Source organism: Rhopilema esculentum, chromosome 14, assembly GCF_057945365.1.
Source record: "Rhopilema esculentum isolate cy_ngs chromosome 14, ASM5794536v1, whole genome shotgun sequence".
Classification (NCBI taxonomy): Eukaryota; Metazoa; Cnidaria; class Scyphozoa; order Rhizostomeae; family Rhizostomatidae; genus Rhopilema; species Rhopilema esculentum.
In genome coordinates this window covers 10,853,166-10,872,720 of record NC_142828.1, presented here as the reverse complement: position 1 = coordinate 10,872,720, position 19,555 = coordinate 10,853,166, and the positions used below count along the sequence as shown (strand labels likewise).

The following is a 19,555-nucleotide window of genomic DNA, read 5'->3' as shown; positions in this document are numbered from 1 at the left end:
CTGAAATCACCATTTTTACACAGGTAAAACATTAGGCTAGTTGCGACAAGAAGAGACTAGGCTAAAGGATGCAAGGTTGGGTAGGCAAGAGTATGCTAATCGAAAGAAGGAAAACTAAGAAAAGGCACTAGGCATTCACTTCTAAATAAAGAAAATAAACAAATATGGTTCAATGTTATTATTCAATATTGTCGCGAAATGGCATAGGGTGCATGCAACCTTTGTGCATATTTCTATAGGCTGCAAACAAGCTATTTCTTAGACAACCGAAACAATAGAGTCAGAGTCACAATTCTAAATAATTTAGACATGAGATATCCTGTTGGACGACCACTGGATAACTATATTAAATAATCCCTAGGTTGCCACAACTTTGATCATTATATGATCGCAGTTCGATCAATTTACATGCTCCAGACCTCCCTTCAAGAGGGCTGGTTAGAAGCAGACGAGATGTCGTGTATTCACAAAACCAGTGTCTAGCCTCTTTAAAAAATTCCGTTGTCTTTAAATAAAAAATCTTAAAAAATCTTTGGGGAATCCAATACCGCGTTGGAGTAAATGTATATTCCCTGTGACAAACTGAATAGATTCACAACCAAAAGTGTGTCTCTTTCACTGCTATGATAAGGTACGATTTTCAGCTCAGGCTCTTATGGTTAATTATTCTCCAAAGAAATCAGCAATGCGTCGTGTTTATGTATCCATCGAATTTCATATAATAGATCATCAACTAAAAACCGAAAAAAGCCTACAGCAAGCTATTATACACTCATATACTGTTCAACAAGAAAGTTCTAGAATATACTCGTACAATATCATGTGTGCAGGACTACATTCTGGAATAGTTACAGCATGTTACGTAAGGCTGTCAACTTGTCTAGCGTGTTCTACTTGTTAGCATTATCAAGAAATTACTCGAAAGGCCCCGTTAACATATAATGCAAGTATAATTGGTTAATTATTCGAAAAATTTGACAGAATGATTTTGAGGTGCTTACCCCCTACTCTTACCCTGGGTTCCAGAGCGTCAAGTGTAGCAAGTGGGGCATCGAGGAAATAGGGGGTTGCGGGAGAGATATATTTTGACTGGTGTACTTTCGGGCATTATCAATAAAACATAACCTAATCTGATTTGTAATCGTGGTTATCATACGTTCGCATAATACGATCAGAACCACGGGGAAACAAAAACAATAGGGGTATGGATGGAACCAGAGCGTCTTCCTCTCTTCTCTCCTCCTGCGCACTCTCCCGCAACCCCCTATTTCCTCAACGCCCTATTTCCTCAACACTGACGCTCTGGAACATAGGGTACCCCTACTCAGTGGCGGAGCCACGGGGGGGACTAGTCCCCCCACTTTTTCAGAAAGTTGATCCTTGAGATTCTTGCAAACCCGAGGAGAAAGCGTCAGGGGGGGAGGGGGTATGTACGTTATCTAGATCGTCACATGTAAATGACATTTCTTGGAAGACAACAGGTGTTTCCTCCGGAAGAAAAAGTTTCAAACAGGGAAAAAGGGCGTGGTCCAAAAGGGCGTTGTCCCTGACACACCTTTTGTCCCCCCCCCTCCCACTTATCCCAGGCTGGAGCCGCCACTGCCCCTACTCTCTATTCAGCTTAGCATAACACCTCAGGATTGAAACAGGTAGATACGGGAAAAATCCTATTCCTAGGATTGATAGGAAATATCCGTATTGTCAATCTTTTAAAAGAACTGCTGTGGAGGACGAAATTCATTTTTTATTAGTTTGTCCCCTTAACGAGACTGCTAGGAATTATATGTCATCTATGATTTATTAAAAATTTCCCAGAATCTCACCCCTTGACCTTTGTGATAAGTTTATTTGGTTGTTGAGTCAAGAAGATACGGATTGTCTGATATCAATAGCTAATTTTATATCGCTGGCTTTTGAATCACGGGAATCTTTTGGGAAGTCCTCTATGTGCTTACAGAGTCACAAAAAGGAAGGTTGCTGCTCAGTGTCAAGAAAAGAGCTTTCCCCAAATTTTGAGATCTTAAAACTTAAAAATTAATTTATTAAGGCTAATTGAGGTAAGAAGCATCGGTGGATTTAAACCAACATGTTAACTTGCACATTTAAGATTGGATATATCTTCGTTATTTCCAATTGTTTAAGCGATAGGCCCCCAATACGGAACATTCCTCTCTTTTATCTTTCCCTTTCTTGATTATGGAAAAGTAAATTCTGCTGCTTGAACCAGCAGAGTTAGTGGTTGGAGAAGTAAATCATTGCAAATAAAAGGGTGTAACTTGAATGGAAGACATTTGGGGAAAAATTACAATTGTAACCACAAGGGTAGATTCTACAGCACATGTGTGAGACCTGTCCTGACGAATGGATGATAAGGTTTTGTATGGTAAGATCAGGAAAAGAATATACTTGGAGAAACAGATGCTTCAAAGATATGCTGGTTGAAGGAAAACAATTGTTGAAACTGTGAGAAGTTTGTTTGAGATAGCTGGGCCATGTATTAAAAAGGAATGGCAGACAATATTGAATCTGAAAGCAGTAGAGGAAGACTAAAATCAAAACTGAGCCGATACTTATAGTGGAGAAGTGTCATGACGAGTGTATGAAACAGGCATACGATTGTGAGTCTGAAAGCAGTGGAGGAAGAGCTACCCTGGGTACCAAAGCCACAAAACTTCGAGCGCGTAAGCAGAATGGCAAACAGAGAAGCGGTGGAGCGTTCCACTCCTATCTTCTATTTCGGCTCTCGAATTTATGTGGCTCTGTTACCCAGGGTAAGGAAGCGGAAGATCCAAATTGAGTTGATAGTCATAGTGGAGAAAGAGTGTCATGAATGTTTTGAACTTTGGAGATGAGAATGAGTGAAGTAGGGAAGATGTATCAACCTCTTGAAAAAGGAAAAATCCTGACTAAAATATATGACGATATTGTTGATGATGATTATGATGAATACCCACACACTTTGAGTTGAAAGTGTCATCCATACGTGCTTAAATCATAATAACGATATGCTGGCGCATCTGTTCTCGGTGATGATAAATGTTGTGATGTTAAATAAAAAGAAAAAGAGGTTTCTCACAAGCAATCTAAAAGGCACATGGCAAGAAGCCAAACTTGGCCATTTTTAGCCGTAACGGAAATCTTCCAGCCGTTTAGATGCAACTGATAGAATTATCTGACATTTCCACGTTTTACTTGACATTTTTTTATATTTCCAGTAAGAAGTTTTTCAGGTTTTTGAGACACATGAAAGTCTCGTCTATTTTGATCTTGACTTGAAACAGGAAAGTTTTAGAATAACCTTTATAACTCTTTATGAAACTCTCTTTTAGATTTTAAAATTACCCAAAAAAAGATGGAGAGGAAAAATAAATGAAACAAGGTTTAATAAGAAATATTAACATTGAACTAAAAATAAACGATTAAGCAATTTTGAGCAGTTGGGGTATCATTTTGTTCGAAACTCCGTCAATTTGTGCTGGCACCAAGTTATTCTGGATCGTGTTTCTCGATCTATTTCCTAAGCTATTACTCATTGTACAACTTAGACAATGACCGATTTCTTTGATCAAATTCTCATATTCGATTTTAAATGGGACATCTTTGGTAAAGACATAGCAACCAAGCAAAAGCAAAGGGCATATTTAAGATAATGCTAGGCACAGTTACTTACAGCATAGTTCATAGAGGAGAACTTTCTCCTCTATTATTTATAAACTACATTTGATGCTACTTTTGCCTAAGATATTTTTGGTCTGCAGAAAGAGTGCCCCCCCCCCCGGCCCCCTGGTTTCGCCGCCCTGAAGATTAAGGTCTTACAAGCCCATCATATACTTTTTATTCACTTCACTCTAATGAAACTTTTCAAATTTCTTTTTCATGACCTTCACTATTCGAAAAGTTTCCACCAAAAAAAAGTTCCTGAAAGAATTCACCGTGTAGCATTAAACAAACATTTCCTTTCAAAAATAGCAAGTATTCCTCAATTTGTAAATCAATAAACTTACGTAGCCCAAAATCCCAATACATGCTCTTGCTTTTTATTCTGCTTCCTTGAGAGAACTGTGGCGCGAACGCCGAAGAGAGTAAAAGTCGACCATCGTTTCACACATGAATGAAAATGAATATAGCCAATATAGTTGCCACAAAAAGAACACCTTTATGCAACATTCAAGATAAAAACGCAGATCTGTTTCAATGATGGAATTAGCTGAACTTTTAATGATCGAAATGAAAATTGAATATATCATTTACTGCATTCAGTTTTAAGATTCAATCGATGATTGAAATTGAAGTGAAAATACCACACAAAGGACAATTAATAAACTAATAAAGAAACAGCTTCACCACAGCCTATAAGTATATGTTCAGGCGGCAAGACTGGATCAGAGAGAAATCTATAGATTACAAGGATTTGAAACTCATGCAGATTGAGTTTCGAAAAACGCAAATCTAATCTGACATATGACAGAACCAAAAGTAGGTTTCGTATTTGCTCAATAACATAATACTACGGGCTAATGTTTTAGAGAGACATATCTTTGGATCAAAAGGCTTCTGTAGGATCATAATATGATTATTTTATTGATATAGGGGTGGATCCAACAAAAAATTGACTGAAACAGAAATAAATGGTTTGTAATAGGCGTTTTAAAAATGAATAAATCGTATCGAAAAGACAAACTGGTCCTTCAATGAGAATTAAGACAAAAGACAAAATCATTCTTTTCCAATATCTATTTTCCGATCAAACGATCTTTCCGCGAACAAGACTATAACAGTTCTATGTTTCTTTACGGTGGTCCCGTAACGTCGAAGTGTTCTCAAATATCAGGCACAATCTTTCACAAACACTGTCCTCGCAAACACATAAAAAATAATTAACAAAAATCCAAAAAATCACACGCGATCCCATAAATCCAAATACGTATTCTATAGATATATATATATCCATACTTCGTGTCGACAAGATCGTTCACAAGCATCTTCCCACATTAATTAATCGTCGATAACCTAAACATACATTACAGCAAGTTTTAGACCCCGTTTACACTGTGCCGGATAAAATTTATCCGCATAAAACTTGTTCGGGTTGATTTGCGTTTACACTGTGCCGCAGAAATTTTGTCCACTTTGCTCTCCCGTTTACACTGTGCCGGATAACTGCAGTCACATGACCTAAATCATGCACATAACGCCCAAAATGAAGTCTTCTCTGGGCAACAAAATAATAACGAAATTCCTGCCAACGTAAAAAGACTTCATTCTCTCTTCAGAATCATCTGCTTCTCTTTTAGACCAAATCCAAAGATATTTTCAATACAAATTAGGTCTAGTTTGTTTTGATAGTTTGTTCTTGAAAAAAATGACACTGAACTGGCAACGAAAGTAGGGAAAACTGACAAGGATGCCAATTTTATGTGGGCTGGCAAGATACTGCATTTTTAACACGAGTATTTATCGACATCAAGGCAACCAAGATGCTGAAAGGTCTTGATTGGAAGACAGTGAAAACTAGGCCCTGTTCACACGATACCGGATTCATTTCGTATCAATTGCTCCGAAAATCAATTGTCTTGATGCAAGGGCCTAAATTGGCTGAAATAGACAATCGCTTTCGAGCAAGATACGATGTAGATAAAATTTATCCGGATAAAAGCGTTTACACTGTACCACATAGCTATAACCTTAACACACCCAAAATATAACCTAGACAAGAAGTAAGTGAAATTTTTCATCGTGAAATACTAGGTATTTACATAATACAGTGGAACCTCGTTATTACGGCCACATTTGCTTGGCCCGAAAAAACGGCCATACATAGTCTCATAAAAACCCCCTTGATGTGGCCTCCCTTTAATACGGCCAGCGGCCACATTTTGCGATCCCAAACAGCCGGATTCTTTATAATTCCACCCCGTTAATAAGGCCATTTGTATCGTGAGGCAACATCTTGCCTTGAAGGTGTACTATGTTTCCTTGAGTCAAAGGGAAACAATGACACAGCAGACGTACTTTCAGGTGTGTTTTCCCACAATCAAAGTGACTGGCTGGAACGCAGAACGAACCAGTCAAAAGTCACAGATTTTTTGCAAAATCATGAACATGACTTGGTGATTAAGGCCCAAGAACCCAGGACTTCCGTTTCGTTTTGTTTGCGGACTAGTTATTCAACATATTTTTTTATAACTTTATCTACATTTCCAGATGTTTATTTTAAGAGAAAAGTTCGTTAGGGTGTTATTATAAATTTCTACCCATTAAACTTCAAAATTTGTTCCTTCTTCGTTAATACGGCCAACCCGTTAAAACAGCCAATTTTTGGGGGCCCGCTGGTGGCCGTATTAACGGGGTTCCACTGTAATGGTGAATACAAAATATATTACTCTTAAGACTAATTACATAAACTGAATGATGATACTAAAATCCCAAAAGAAATAACTAATGAATCGAAAGGTGAAATTAGATAACAAAATAAATCACAAACAATCGAATGTGCAAAAATTGATAAATTACTGTATGGTTACAAAAAATGAAATAAACGTTGTCTAAACTAGCACTATTACAGGTTTACTGGCCGCGCCACTTTCACGATTTTAAGAAACACTTGCGCTTGCTAGGTTGAGGTGTGCTGTTGGGTCTAGCGGTTAAAACCGCTAGCCATCATCGTCTAGTTCTGGGAATGTGAGGTCATTAGGCTAGCAGGGGAAAAGCTCCTCTCACACATATTTCCAACAATAGGTTAAACATTTTATGACCCTTCTAAAGGTTAACCAAGCAATGAGGGCAACTGTAGAGATATCTTTCTCAATGGCTAGACGGCTTAAACCGGATTTCATTCCAATATGAAACAAGCAAATTCCATAACCTTGCAATATCGAGCTTTCATAAAAAAGCAGATGTCCTTTGTTGGACATTGCTAGCAAAATTTTTCCTAAATGAAAACGAGCATTGCAACTTTGGAAACTTTTCTCTAACGGATCTTACTTCGATACAGCCCTGTCTGGCTTTCTTGGTGATTTATCTTGTTTGATAAATAAGTTTTTGGACCTTTAGAACCCAAGGTCCCAACCCAATACCCCCTACTTTTAAACTTATGCTTGGTGTAGTTCCCTCATCTAGTTATACAAGAAAAATAGTATTATATTTTAACAAAGCATTAACGGCATTAATGTATGTTGCAAAACTTGAAGCAAAAATTTTAGATGTACGACAATTACAAATTAAAATAAAATATTAATTATAAAAAATTCAAACGATAAGCTGCACAATGACATACCTTATGTCATCTTTCTTCGAGTTTTTAAAGTTGCAAACTAAGTTATCCATTAAAATGTTATCCACCGAAAGCATGTCCATTACGCCATTTTCGATGCTTATAAGAGACAGGCTACCCAATCGAGTCTGAGTTATAGTTGATTGCAAGTAATTCTTTACACGTTTGAAACACTGAAGACCTCTCTCAACCAGTGGTGTAGTGCTATCATATAACAAGGGCGGCTCTTGCACAAAATGGCGCGAAAAACAATAGCAAAAAATAAATTTTCCAATTTTCTGTATCAACAAGGGGGCTCAGCACTACACCTCTGCTTCCACCATGTATTTTTTCATCATGTTTTCTAAATCTGGAATAGCATTCCACAGTATGATTTGAAACATTGTTTTTTTTGGATAGATATCTTAAAAAGTATGAGTACGAGTTACCGGATGGTCTTAGAAATGACCAAGCAACCATTGAAGAATACAACAACCACTTCACTATCAACAAAAATGTACTTGACGATTATTGATTAATTGTAAAACATAAACATTTCTGATGAATAGCTTCGCAAAAATATATATCTGTATGTACACCAGAGAATATTCAAGTTTAACATGAGCGTTTGAACTAAAACATTCAAATGTTTTTATCATCTCAATTTTCTTCCTAGCTGTTGTTTCTCCATTTCTGTAGAAAATTGATTCTTATTACAAAAACATTTTTCATAAATTTCCTTATTCAATATAGAGAGATAAAATAAATAAATTTGTATTTAACATACAAAAAAATAAAGATAAGGTTCATTCTAAGATAGCCCTCCCACTAGCCCGGGTTTAAACAAAAACGGGTTAAAAGCTATCTGCTTTTGAGTTGCATTCCTACTAACCCACTTGAAAAACGGATACATTTCAACCCGTCTTTGTTTCAACCAAGGTAAGTCGAAGGCTGCCTAACTGTAAGGGAAAAATGTTTCTCTTCATTTTTCGAGTTTATCGCCTAATTTTTGTAAAAACTTACTTTTGTTGAAATGTTTTACAAATCTATTTGGCATTAATTTTGCATATCGACCCATTTCGAATATGTCATGGGTATATCTTCAAAAAACTGCTGATTTCAAATGATTATTATTATGTATCACTTATAGGCCACGTACAAAATTATTGTGTTCTTTACACTAAATTCTTGTAAAAGGGAGTTAATTTGAGCACCTTTGGGGTTTTTTCAATGCTGATTCTTCGTGAAATCTTTGTTTTGTGATCATTTCACCTTTTCTAATGAGAGAAGCTGTTAAGAAAGTGGCAACACTAACACATGCGCAATTCAAATCGATGACGTTATTTTTACAATTAATAAAGTATTTAGTGGTAAGAAAGTCCGTTGCTCTTATGGGAATCAGCAAGTCTTGAAGGACGATGAAAATTTAGAGCAAAGGGTGTCATGAGGAGAGTAAGAACGAAGTTCTATTTACATGATGCAGTTTTAATATATAATAGTTTTGATTAGATGCTGTGAAGCATCAAGAGATGCGAATTCTGTCCACAAGCCTTCACTCAAATGTGCAAGGGCATGCATATGGTGCACATTCACTTTGATTCATACAAATGGATTAAATAATAGCCCTAAACAATAATCTCCCCAACAATAAGACCCTTGAGTTTCCAACAATTCAACATCTTTGATGGGCTTTTTCCTCCTAAAAAACGTTTGTCAAATATCCAACGAAAGCTCGAATTCTCAGTAAATTTTTTCTGCCTCACCATAATTTCTACCATTGAGTATGAGTAGGAAAATGGCTTTAATTAAATAGAAGTTCGAGTTTCAATAGATATTTTTTGTATCTATTTTTATTTATGACATGGCATGGATAAAGCTTGTGTGATACTATCTTGCCAATAAAATATGTACGTTGCGTGTGGTACTTCATCCAAAATAACGATGATATAGTTAGAACATAAATTGAGTACCAGAATGAAAATATAATAGTTTTATTGTTAAAAGCTCGACGTTTCGAGCATGTACTCGTTATCTTGCCAATACTCTACGAAAAAGTAATTAGCTCGGTAGATTCACTCTTGTATGCCGAGGCAAAATAGTACTTTCATGTTCTTTGATATTTTCGTACAGTGTGTCGTTTCTGTTTATACTTGATGGTTTATCGTCATTTTTATGGTCCTGCTCACAGTTCTACTTCCTTACCTTGCAAACGTCATTTTAGTTCCAGCTAAGCAAATCTCAGCCCCTCACAACAGTGAAAATTTCTTAGAATACAGTCTTTTTTATTCATAATTTTAAACTACTTAAATTTAAACAGCATAAGACCTACAAAGTTTAATAGGGTGCATGCAATCAAGACAAAAATAGAGTTCTCATCATCGTCCTATTAATCTATATACTCATGTACTGAACAAGACATTTAGAATCCTGCTGTAGCTATCAAGGCCGCGTTCTTCGATTGACCAGTTTCTTCTTTTACGGCTTTAGTAAAAACTATAAAGTATAAATTTTTATAACAATAACAGTAACTCATTATCAGTAATATCAACTAATTATCAAGAATTTATTCATTCATTTATTCATTATAAATTATCATTCTTTTGAAATATTATCTTTGGAATCTTTCACATTCCACAATTCGTGACAAAGTCAGAAGTGGATTCTCTACTTAGCATCATCTAGCAATAGCACGCCAATCTAGCAATAGCACGCCAATTCCTTTGGCGGCTTGCAGAAACACGCAAAACAATTAGATCAGTTTTGGTTTACAAATAAGAGAGTCCCTCCCATATTAGCTTGGAATCGTAGATAAGCCGATCTTAATTCGCTCCGTTTTCTTTGACAAATAATTGGTATCTAAACCATCTCGATTTGAAAGCCGGTTGTCTCTATTGCCACTCTTGTCCCTCTGACGTAAATGCCTGTGTACATCATCCTCACAGGTCTGCAAAGTGATGCGAGGTCTTGTTCAAGGTCATAAAGTAAATACAGCTTCAGTTCCCTTTGTTTGAAACGGATTCTACCCTGCGAGGTGTTGTTGTTATTATACTGCAATGAACCAGGAGTTGTATTGATATTTCTCTAGAAAACTGATTAACCCTATATGCTTTTTGTTTAGAGCCGTACGAGAGAATTGGAATTCAATTGTTTCTAACTTTGCGAATTTCGTAAGACGCATGGTGGATGTGGAAACCAAGAAAGCCTACCTGTCTTTCAGCGTAAAGTATCGTCAAACACGAAGGATCTGCTTTTGTGTATTATCAAATGGGAAGTTCATAAAGCACAGGGAGTGAATATCAAGAAGAATGATACTGCTCAACCGATGCAGATATCTGCATATTGCATCCATTCTTTTATCGATCTTAGGTATGGAGTTTTTGAATATATTAGTATAAAGCCGCCGCTTTGTGTATGCCTACAGATGTCTGGAAGTACTGATTCTGCCTTCCGGGCAGATTTTTTGCCCAAATCCAAATTTGTACAAGGTTCTTAGCTAACAAGCATTTGAGATGTTTTTAAGTTGTACACTATGAAATTTATTTCACTGACTTGGCAGATGCGTCAGGTTCTACTTACACATCGCAAACTAGGTCTATGCAAAAATAATCTGAATAAATAAGCTCATTCTTTTTACTTATTAAGGCTGGTTTTCATATATCGTATTTCGACGTATTTTATCGCAATTCAGGGTTTACGATCATTTAAGATCATTTAAGATCATTTCCGTTACATGAAAACCGACCAAATTTTATGAAAACCGCCTAACGAAATAATTTCAATAGAACGTAATTCGACGTAATTCATCGGAAGAAATCAAAAAATTTTGTTTCTTCCAACAAAATACGACGAATTAAGTAAAACGAATTACGGTGAATTACGGTCGATGAATTATATGAAAATCAGAAATACGTCAAATACGTTGAAATACGGTAGCCTTATCTCGTTTTGACGAAGTAACTCTCGAACTGAAAAAAGCACACCTTGTTTTCAACATGGCAGACGATCGGGATGAGCGAGATGGAATTGCTGATTTTATGGAAATAAATACAAAAGTATATATAGAAAATTGTTTGGTTGCTTGGCCCTCCTCTGTCTACGTTGCTGTCAAAGAGGGCCAAAGTCAACATTTTAAAATCACCTTTAAAACTCCGGGCCGGGTATATCCCTGTATAGAAATAATGGCATATTTTCTATTTTAAAAAAATGAGGGGTAAGTAGCTGAAGATTTTTGATAAAATAATGTTTCCATGATCTTAGCTAAAAAAATATTCTCTATCATATAGGTATCCTTAGTTCTTGAATGATTACTTGAAAGTGGCCAGACCGCTTGCGTTCTTGGAAAATTTTCCGAATCCAAAATCTCTTCTTCCTATATATTTTCCGTGTAAGCAATTGTTTCTTTTTTTCAAAATGTCTATAAAGACTATCAAATTGCGCTGCAGCTGACGTTCCTGTTTCTTTTAGGCCCTTGTATTTGCTGCCGCCAAATAATTTAAGATAAATCGCCATATTTTTATCCAAAGACCACGTGTTTCTGTAGTCACGTGATCGTACCCCGCCTTTTCCGGTAGAATTACAACGAATTAGGATGAAGTACGTTGTGCAGTTTTTATATGTCGTAAAATCGTGAACCCTGTATTGCGATGAAATGCGTCGAAATACGTTATATGAAAACCAGCCTTTACTTATCGCATACACTTCTTTCCTTATGGCACTCACCAAAGCCCGAAAGAGGTTGCACACTATAGTGCAAATTGCATAAGAATTAGGGGATAAAAGGCGATGATTACCTTCAGAATTTTCCTCCCATTGATTCAAGCTGTTCTTCCTACCTGAGACAATCCGCTGGTACAATCAACATATATTTGCTTTTTGAAAAGAGATATCTCCGCTTTGTTTCCCTTTTTATATATTTTGGCAGGGCTAAGGATTTCATAACGGTTAAAATTGCAAAAGAAACGGCAGACCTTTCCTTGACGCTTTCTTCTGGAGGCGGCTGAATCAGAGAAGTTCTTTTGTTTTCTCTGGCTGATTTTTGAAAAACTAAAGGCCTAAATTTTGTATAATCTTTCAAACTGTATCCAAAACTGTCTTGTCAATTTCAAAATTATCCTTGGTGTAGTGCTAGAGGGGCTCGGGAGGGGGTTGGGTTTTGCTGGCTGAGCCCCCTTTGTTGTTGCAGAGAATTGACCAATTCATACTTTTGATATTGTTTTTCGCAACATTTTGTGCAAGATCTTTCCCTGTTATTTTGATAGCACTACACTACTGCCTGGCCTCAATGCAAGAAATGGTCGAATAGTGGTTTCCACTTAACGACCGATCCTTTCATCGACAAAATTCTTCATCAACCAAACTTTTCATTCACCCGATTTTGACCGAATCTTTCACTGATGCTCTCACACCAAGGACTTATTACGAAAAGATAATATTTCTTATCTTATGTTTACTTGAGAAGCTCTTTAATTCATCTTTATTACTAGCATTTTTCATCAATATTTTTGTTTATGGTTTTGTCTTTTATTTCTATCTAATGCATATAAATTTTTGCTTTTTTTACAAAATTCACAATGCCCTAAATTTTTCGATCGTATTTAGCACCTGTTTCATAACTTGCTTGAAAAATATTTATGGATTTTGAAAGGGAAGTGACTATGCTGGCAAGCTGTAAAACCTTTTTATAAAAATCAATAGAATCTCCACTTCAAAACAGTATTGAACACTCAAAATGTTTGCAAGTAACGGTCGAATGCCAGCGATTCCAAAGAGCTAGATTCAAGTTTATAGGTACATGCAAAAGCTACTCTTCTCTACTCTACTCTACTCTACTCTACTCTACTCTACTCTACTCTACTCTACTCTACTCTACTCTACTCTACTCTACTCTACTCTACTCTACTCTACTCTACTCTACTCTACTCTACTCTACTCTACTCTACTCTACTCTACTCTACTCTACTCTACTCTACTCTACTCTACTCTACTCTACTCTACTCTACTCTACTCTACTCTACTCTACTCTACTCTACTCTACTCTACTCTACTCTACTCTACTCTACTCTACTCTACTCTACTCTACTCTACTCTACTCTACTCTACTCTACTCTACTCTACTCTACTCTACTCTACTCTACTCTACTCTACTCTACTCTACTCTACTCTACTCTACTCTACTCTACTCTACTCTACTCTACTCTACTCTACTCTACTCTACTCTACTCTACTCTACTCTACTCTACTCTACTCTACTCTACTCTACTCTACTCTACTCTACTCTACTCTACTCTACTCTACTCTACTCTACTCTACTCTACTCTACTCTACTCTACTCTACTCTACTCTACTCTACTCTACTCTACTCTACTCTACTCTACTCTACTCTACTCTACTCTACTCTACTCTACTCTACTCTACTCTACTCTACTCTACTCTACTCTACTCTACTCTACTCTACTCTACTCTACTCTACTCTACTCTACTCTACTCTACTCTACTCTACTCTACTCTACTCTACTCTACTCTACTCTACTCTACTCTACTCTACTCTACTCTACTCTACTCTACTCTACTCTACTCTACTCTACTCTACTCTACTCTACTCTACTCTACTCTACTCTACTCTACTCTACTCCACGAAAATTTCTTGTTTCCTGTGGCCAAACTTGTTTATTAGACTTAGAAGCCCTCCATGAGTAATTGATTTTGAATATTTCTGTGACCTTTGGTGTTTTTCAAGTTCTCTTTGGTATCGAATGATTTTTTATTCTTTCTCGCAATGAAGAAAGATGTTAAAGCTTCAGTCGTATCTTTAATAGGATCATACACCAAAGACATCAAGAGATGCGAAATTGTTGCTGATATTGGTATTCTTGTCGACTCGTCAGGCAGCTTGCGTAATGAATTCCATAAAGAAATCAACTTTGTTCAAGAGCTCGCAAAAGATTTAACGGTTACTGCAGGCGGTGTGAACCTTGGTGTAGTTACTTTCAGCTACTTTGCGAAGCTCACTATCAAGCTTTCTGACAACAGAGATACAGCATCCTTTTTAGAAGCAACGAAAAAAATCCCTTTGATGGCATCGCAGACCTATATCGATAGGGCATTGCAAGTGGCAGATGCAGAGCTATTCAATGAAGCAAATGGAGACAGGAGAGATGTTCCCAATTTTCTTCTTCTTCTTACTGATGGCAAGCAAACAAAAAGCGTTTTTGCAACATCTCCCAGCTTTCAGGCGGCAAAACTAAGAGACAGAGGCGTGACAATATTTGTCATTGGTATCGGAAGATCAGTTGACGAAATTGAACTAGCGTCAATTGCAGGAAGTCCGGACAACATGCTGCTAGCAACATCATTTGAGGAATTACTTCGTGGCGACTTCAGACATCGTCTTGTTTCAAAAACATGTCAATTAGCAGCAAGTACGTTAATGCGTTTTCTACCTTTACTGTGATCTAACTGATTGTTACTACTGTAACCTTATTGGCAATTATTGCTGTAACCTTATTGGCCATTGTTAATGTAACCTAACTGGCTATTAATACTGTAACCTTAATGACAAATTTTGCTGTAACCTCTAAGGCTATTACTAATGTCACCTTACTGGCCACAACTAATATAGCCTTACTCGCTATTCCTACTGTAACCTTATCGGCCACAGCTAATGTAGCGTTATTCTCTATTGCCACTATATCCTTGGGGATTATTTCTACTGTAACCTTAATGGCTACTATCACTTTAATCTGTAAGGTTATTCATGTCTTATTTTAACCTTTAATCTTAACTGTCTCTGAATGCGTTTTAGGAGCTTTCCACTTTCACCTTTCTCCTTAATGAATCACTTAAACCAAGATAAACTAAGGAACTTAAACCGAGTTCCTTATTTTATCTTGCTTAAACTGATTGGCTGTAGATAAGAGAATATGTGGGCTAGCAATTTAATTCTTCGATTGTAAAAAGCCCGTTCTTGACATCTTTAAAGATAAAAACTATTGTTTGATAGGGTGATCTATACCTAAAAATTAATCACCAAATATATTGAGTTGGGTAACCATAGATATATCGTAAATATATACCAGAGACCAGAGAACATTATAAAGATCACAACTTAGTCTTAGTCTTATTATGAAGCCAAATCTACAGTCTTAAGCATTTGTTTTACTTCAAAAAATAATTGAATTAACTTTATTTTGCTTTATATGATAGAGTTAAGTATCAGCTGTTCTACTAATTTTTATTGAAACAATCTATAGATTGTCAAAATGATTTTTTTGGAACAATGTTAAGCCTAATGAATATGGAATATCTGACAAAAAATGATTGAAATAAAACGAATAAGTAATAAAAAGTTAATCTGAATAGTCACTGTATTTTTACTGGATTATTCTCATCTATAAACTTTTGCTTCTGTCAATTGGTATCGATAGTTTTTTCATTTCACATTGAAGACCATTCTCTCTTCCAACAGAAAAGCCAGCTGTGCTTTGTAGCTCTGCAGTGGATATTGGGTTTCTCCTGGATAATTCAAATGCTGGGCAGAATGAATTCACTTCTGTCAAAGCATTCTTAAAAAACGTTGTCAGTGCATTCTCGTTCAACGAAACTGGACCAAGAGCGGGATTGGTAACGTATTCCAACACAGCGACGTTGCAAGTCCCTTTTGCATTCTATGGCAACCCTTCAAATTTCAAATTGGCTCTTGATTTGCTGATGCAGTACGGAACAAAAAGGCAACTTTCCAAGGGATTATCTACTGCCATGAATGATCTATTTAAAGGTGAATCGAAAACTTCAAAGAATCCAAAGGTTTTGGTAGTTGTTTCAACTGGAACAGAAAATGACAGAAATGAAACGTTAAAGGCTATACACAAAGCAGAATTATTCCATGAACTTGGAATACGGGTGCTAGCCATTGGCATTGGTAATAAAGTCAGCAGATCCGAGTTAGCAGCCATTACAAAAGATGAAAGTCTGGTGACCATAATAAATGACTTGGGAGATTTAGAGGAAAAGGAAATATGGAGAAATCTCACACTTGATATCTGTTATGGAGCAGGTTAGTTGCAAATTTAACATTGAAGTGAAATTGGTGCAATGATATAAAGAAGCGTTGAAAGGAATATAATAATCGCTGTTAGGTAATCTACCAATTTGTTCTTTATCCAATCTGGCATTGTCTTTTTCCAATGATTCTATGCTTTGTAAAAATATTTGTGGCTTGTTGCTTAGTTTCAGGTGCGATTCCCTTCTTTCGATGATTACTTTTCTTAAAAAAGGCTTCTCAAATCCTTTTTTCTGTAAGTTGGCCATATTCACTATCCATTTCTTCCGTTACAGTGCCCAAATGTAAAACAAGGCTGGATGTTGGTATCATAATGGATGCGTCTGCAAGTTTAAGGAAAGAATTCCACATGGGGAAGAAATTTGTCAAGGCGCTTATCGACTCATTTGGCATTGGAGAGTTTACTACGAGGACAGGAATAATAACATTCAGTCAGACTGCCAAAATCAATGTTTTACTGTCCCAATTCAAAAACTTGTTTGATATTAAGAATGCGGTTGATGCACTACCGATAATGGGTTCAACAACGAAAATTGATGAAGCACTAAAACTTGCAAGAGATGAGTTCTTCGATCCGAAAAACGGCGCTAGGTATATCTTAATCAATCTTTTGGTATTTATTTAATTAGGAAGAGAATAATATGTGAACAGTTTTTGACGTTAAAGAAATTGAAATGCCGGTATAGTCGAATAATATAATTTTTTACAATTCTCGATTCTAATTTCTTTGCTTAACAATTCCGTCAAGTTGGCTCCTTCATTTCTAGGTTTTGTGGGAAGATTAAAAAAATTAGTCAACTGTTTTGCTGTCGATAAAACACTGAATAAAATATATAGCCACTTGCAGCTTTGTAGAAACGGCACGAGCAAGCCTTCGCTTGAAAGCTTGCTATCAATAACACACATACAAATATATAAATATAATATATTTATTCTTTTATGCATGAATACCCTCCTCCAAAATCCTACTTAGTATCAAGCACACTCTCATCTTCTCCTTATTTCTTTCATATTCTCGTGACCTCTGTTAAGCCTTTCCTGCACTGGTTTACATTCTCTTTCATGCTCTGCCTTAATCGCAATCAAACTTGTGTTTAGTCAATATTGTTACCATATAAGCAGAGTATTGATTTTTTATCTTGCTAAAGGCTTTTGTCTCTGTTGCTGTTTTTGGCTGGCAGTCTACGTGATGTGGTTTTCTTTTTTTTTTGACCATTCTCCGTTGCCAATTCATATTCCAAATATGATGTGGATAGAATTTTACTCCTCCTGGCTCGTAGTCGGACAGATAGGCCTAATAGTAGCTACAACCGATTGAATTTTTGTTTTCTTATTTGCATTGTCAGTGGTAAGGAGGATCATCAGTTAACTCTATCTGTTTTTATTGAAGTGATGGCTACGTCTGATATTTTGAGATTTTGATACTAAATGCGTCGATAGATAACTTTCCATACTTTTGAATGGTATATGAAATTGTGTTTGTTACTGATTAATCATCTGTAGAAAATTCTCGTGCAAGTTTTAAAATTCCTTTTTACTCTAATTGCTTAGGGAGTCTGTAGCAAAAGTTTTGATATTGCTTACGAATGGATATCAAACAAGAGAGGGCAATACCGTCAACCTTGGTCTCATTGCTGATAGTTTACGCAAAAAAGGTGTCCTGATATACGTGATTGGAATTGGTGGAGATATCGTAGATTCAGAACTTAAAGACATTGCTGGTTCTAAAGAAAACTTCTACCAAGTCAAAACCTTTGACAAACTCATTAGCCCAGAATTCGTCAAAAAGTTGTCTCATGACAGTTGCACAAAAGGTATGGCAAACCCTAATAGATGTTTTCTTGGAATTTTAGAATTTTTTTCACTTCAAAAAGTTCTTTCGTATTTTTTGAGTTCTTCTGCTGACACTTAAGGATATTTATTTCCAGACAAAATCACTATTTCAATAGTCTGTTGACATATCTGGTCAAACAGTATTACAATAATGCCTGTGATTGTCAAATTTCAATGAAAACATTTGAGAATTCTTCATTATTAGTAGATTGATTAGAAAAAAGTGTTTTTCTGAAAAACCAGTCTTTCTGTAAGCCATTTCTATATTGAAACAGAAATTCGCCAGACTTTCTACACACTTTAGTAACAGGTTTTTTATTGTCGTTCAAGCAATCGGCTCAACAAATGTTTGTTCTCAACCACTCGATGTTGGATTCATAGTTGACTCATCTGGAAGCCTAAAAAATGAGTACGGGAAGGAGAAAGAATTTGTTCAAGAGTTGATGACGACTTTTGCCAATGCTGAAAAGAGCATAAGAGCAGCACTAGTGTTATTTAGCGAAAAGGCTGTTCTTCGGAGGAAGTTTTCTGATTTTAGTAGCAAAGATGATTTTAACAAAATGGTAGCTAATTTGCCGTTGCTGGATGGTAGGACAAGAATCGATAGGGCACTTGATGTTGCTTACAAAGAGATGTTTAATGTGAATAACGGCATGCGTCCTAATGTTGCTAAAGTTCTCATTTTGTTGACTGACGGCAAACAGACCGAAGCACCAAACGCAGTGAAGCCATCGATCGCCGTTTTACCGTTTCATAATGATAAAATCAAAGTTATTTCAATTGGCATTGGTTTGGCAGTAGATCCCGTTGAACTTGAATCAATTGTTCTCAAGACAGATGATCTGTATCTAGCAAAAGATTTCAACGAGCTCAAAACGAAAACTTTTGTCAAAAATATTGCTGATGCATCTTGTGAAGCACCAGGTATAAGTTTTCATGTATGGTTAATGTGCTGTTTAACGTCACATTTTAGCTTTATTTTCAATTTAATGTTTTACTTTCAATAACCACAAACAGGTGAGCATGAGTTTATATAAAGGGATATAATAATAATGCATATCGAAGAGAAACGGCTGACAAGGATCTTGATTTTGATCCATCGGGCAGCACTAGCTTATCAAATGTTGGAAGGTTTAAAGATAAAAAACAGATTATTATTGGATCTTTACTTGATCTGTCTTCTCATTCTTGAAGAAGCATCAAAAGAGAATTCCTTTGAAAGCACCAGCAACATTTTATCGTTTTATGAAATGTTAAGCAATAAACAACTCTTGAGTGCAATATATCTTAAGCAATAAAATTTTGTGTCAAAGCAATCCGGAATGAGAGGTTTTGTGAAACAATAAATGTAAAGTTTTATGAAAGTATAAAACAACATAAGATGCCAACGAAACCTTTCGTGTCTAGCAGTA

At 36.2% G+C, this 19,555-nt stretch overlaps 1 protein-coding gene across 4 annotated transcripts in view; it reads left to right on the top strand.

Moving 5' to 3' along the window:
* LOC135696395 (uncharacterized) overlaps positions 1-19,555 on the top strand; it is a 145,362-nt gene that overhangs the window by 24,997 nt on the left and 100,810 nt on the right. For 3 of the 4 annotated variants that reach the window (XM_089112298.1, XM_089112299.1, XM_089112301.1), the window contains 6 exons: positions 10,371-10,618; positions 14,068-14,670; positions 15,717-16,304; positions 16,586-16,901; positions 17,862-18,124; positions 18,474-19,067. In XM_089112298.1, coding sequence (XP_088968424.1) covers positions 10,558-10,618; positions 14,068-14,670; positions 15,717-16,304; positions 16,586-16,901; positions 17,862-18,124; positions 18,474-19,067 — 2,425 coding nt within the window. In that variant the 5' untranslated portion in view covers positions 10,371-10,557. Of the gene's footprint in view, positions 1-10,101; positions 10,234-10,370; positions 10,619-14,067; positions 14,671-15,716; positions 16,305-16,585; positions 16,902-17,861; positions 18,125-18,473; positions 19,068-19,555 lie in introns of those variants that run through there. The other variant, XM_089112300.1, reaches the window with a different exon arrangement.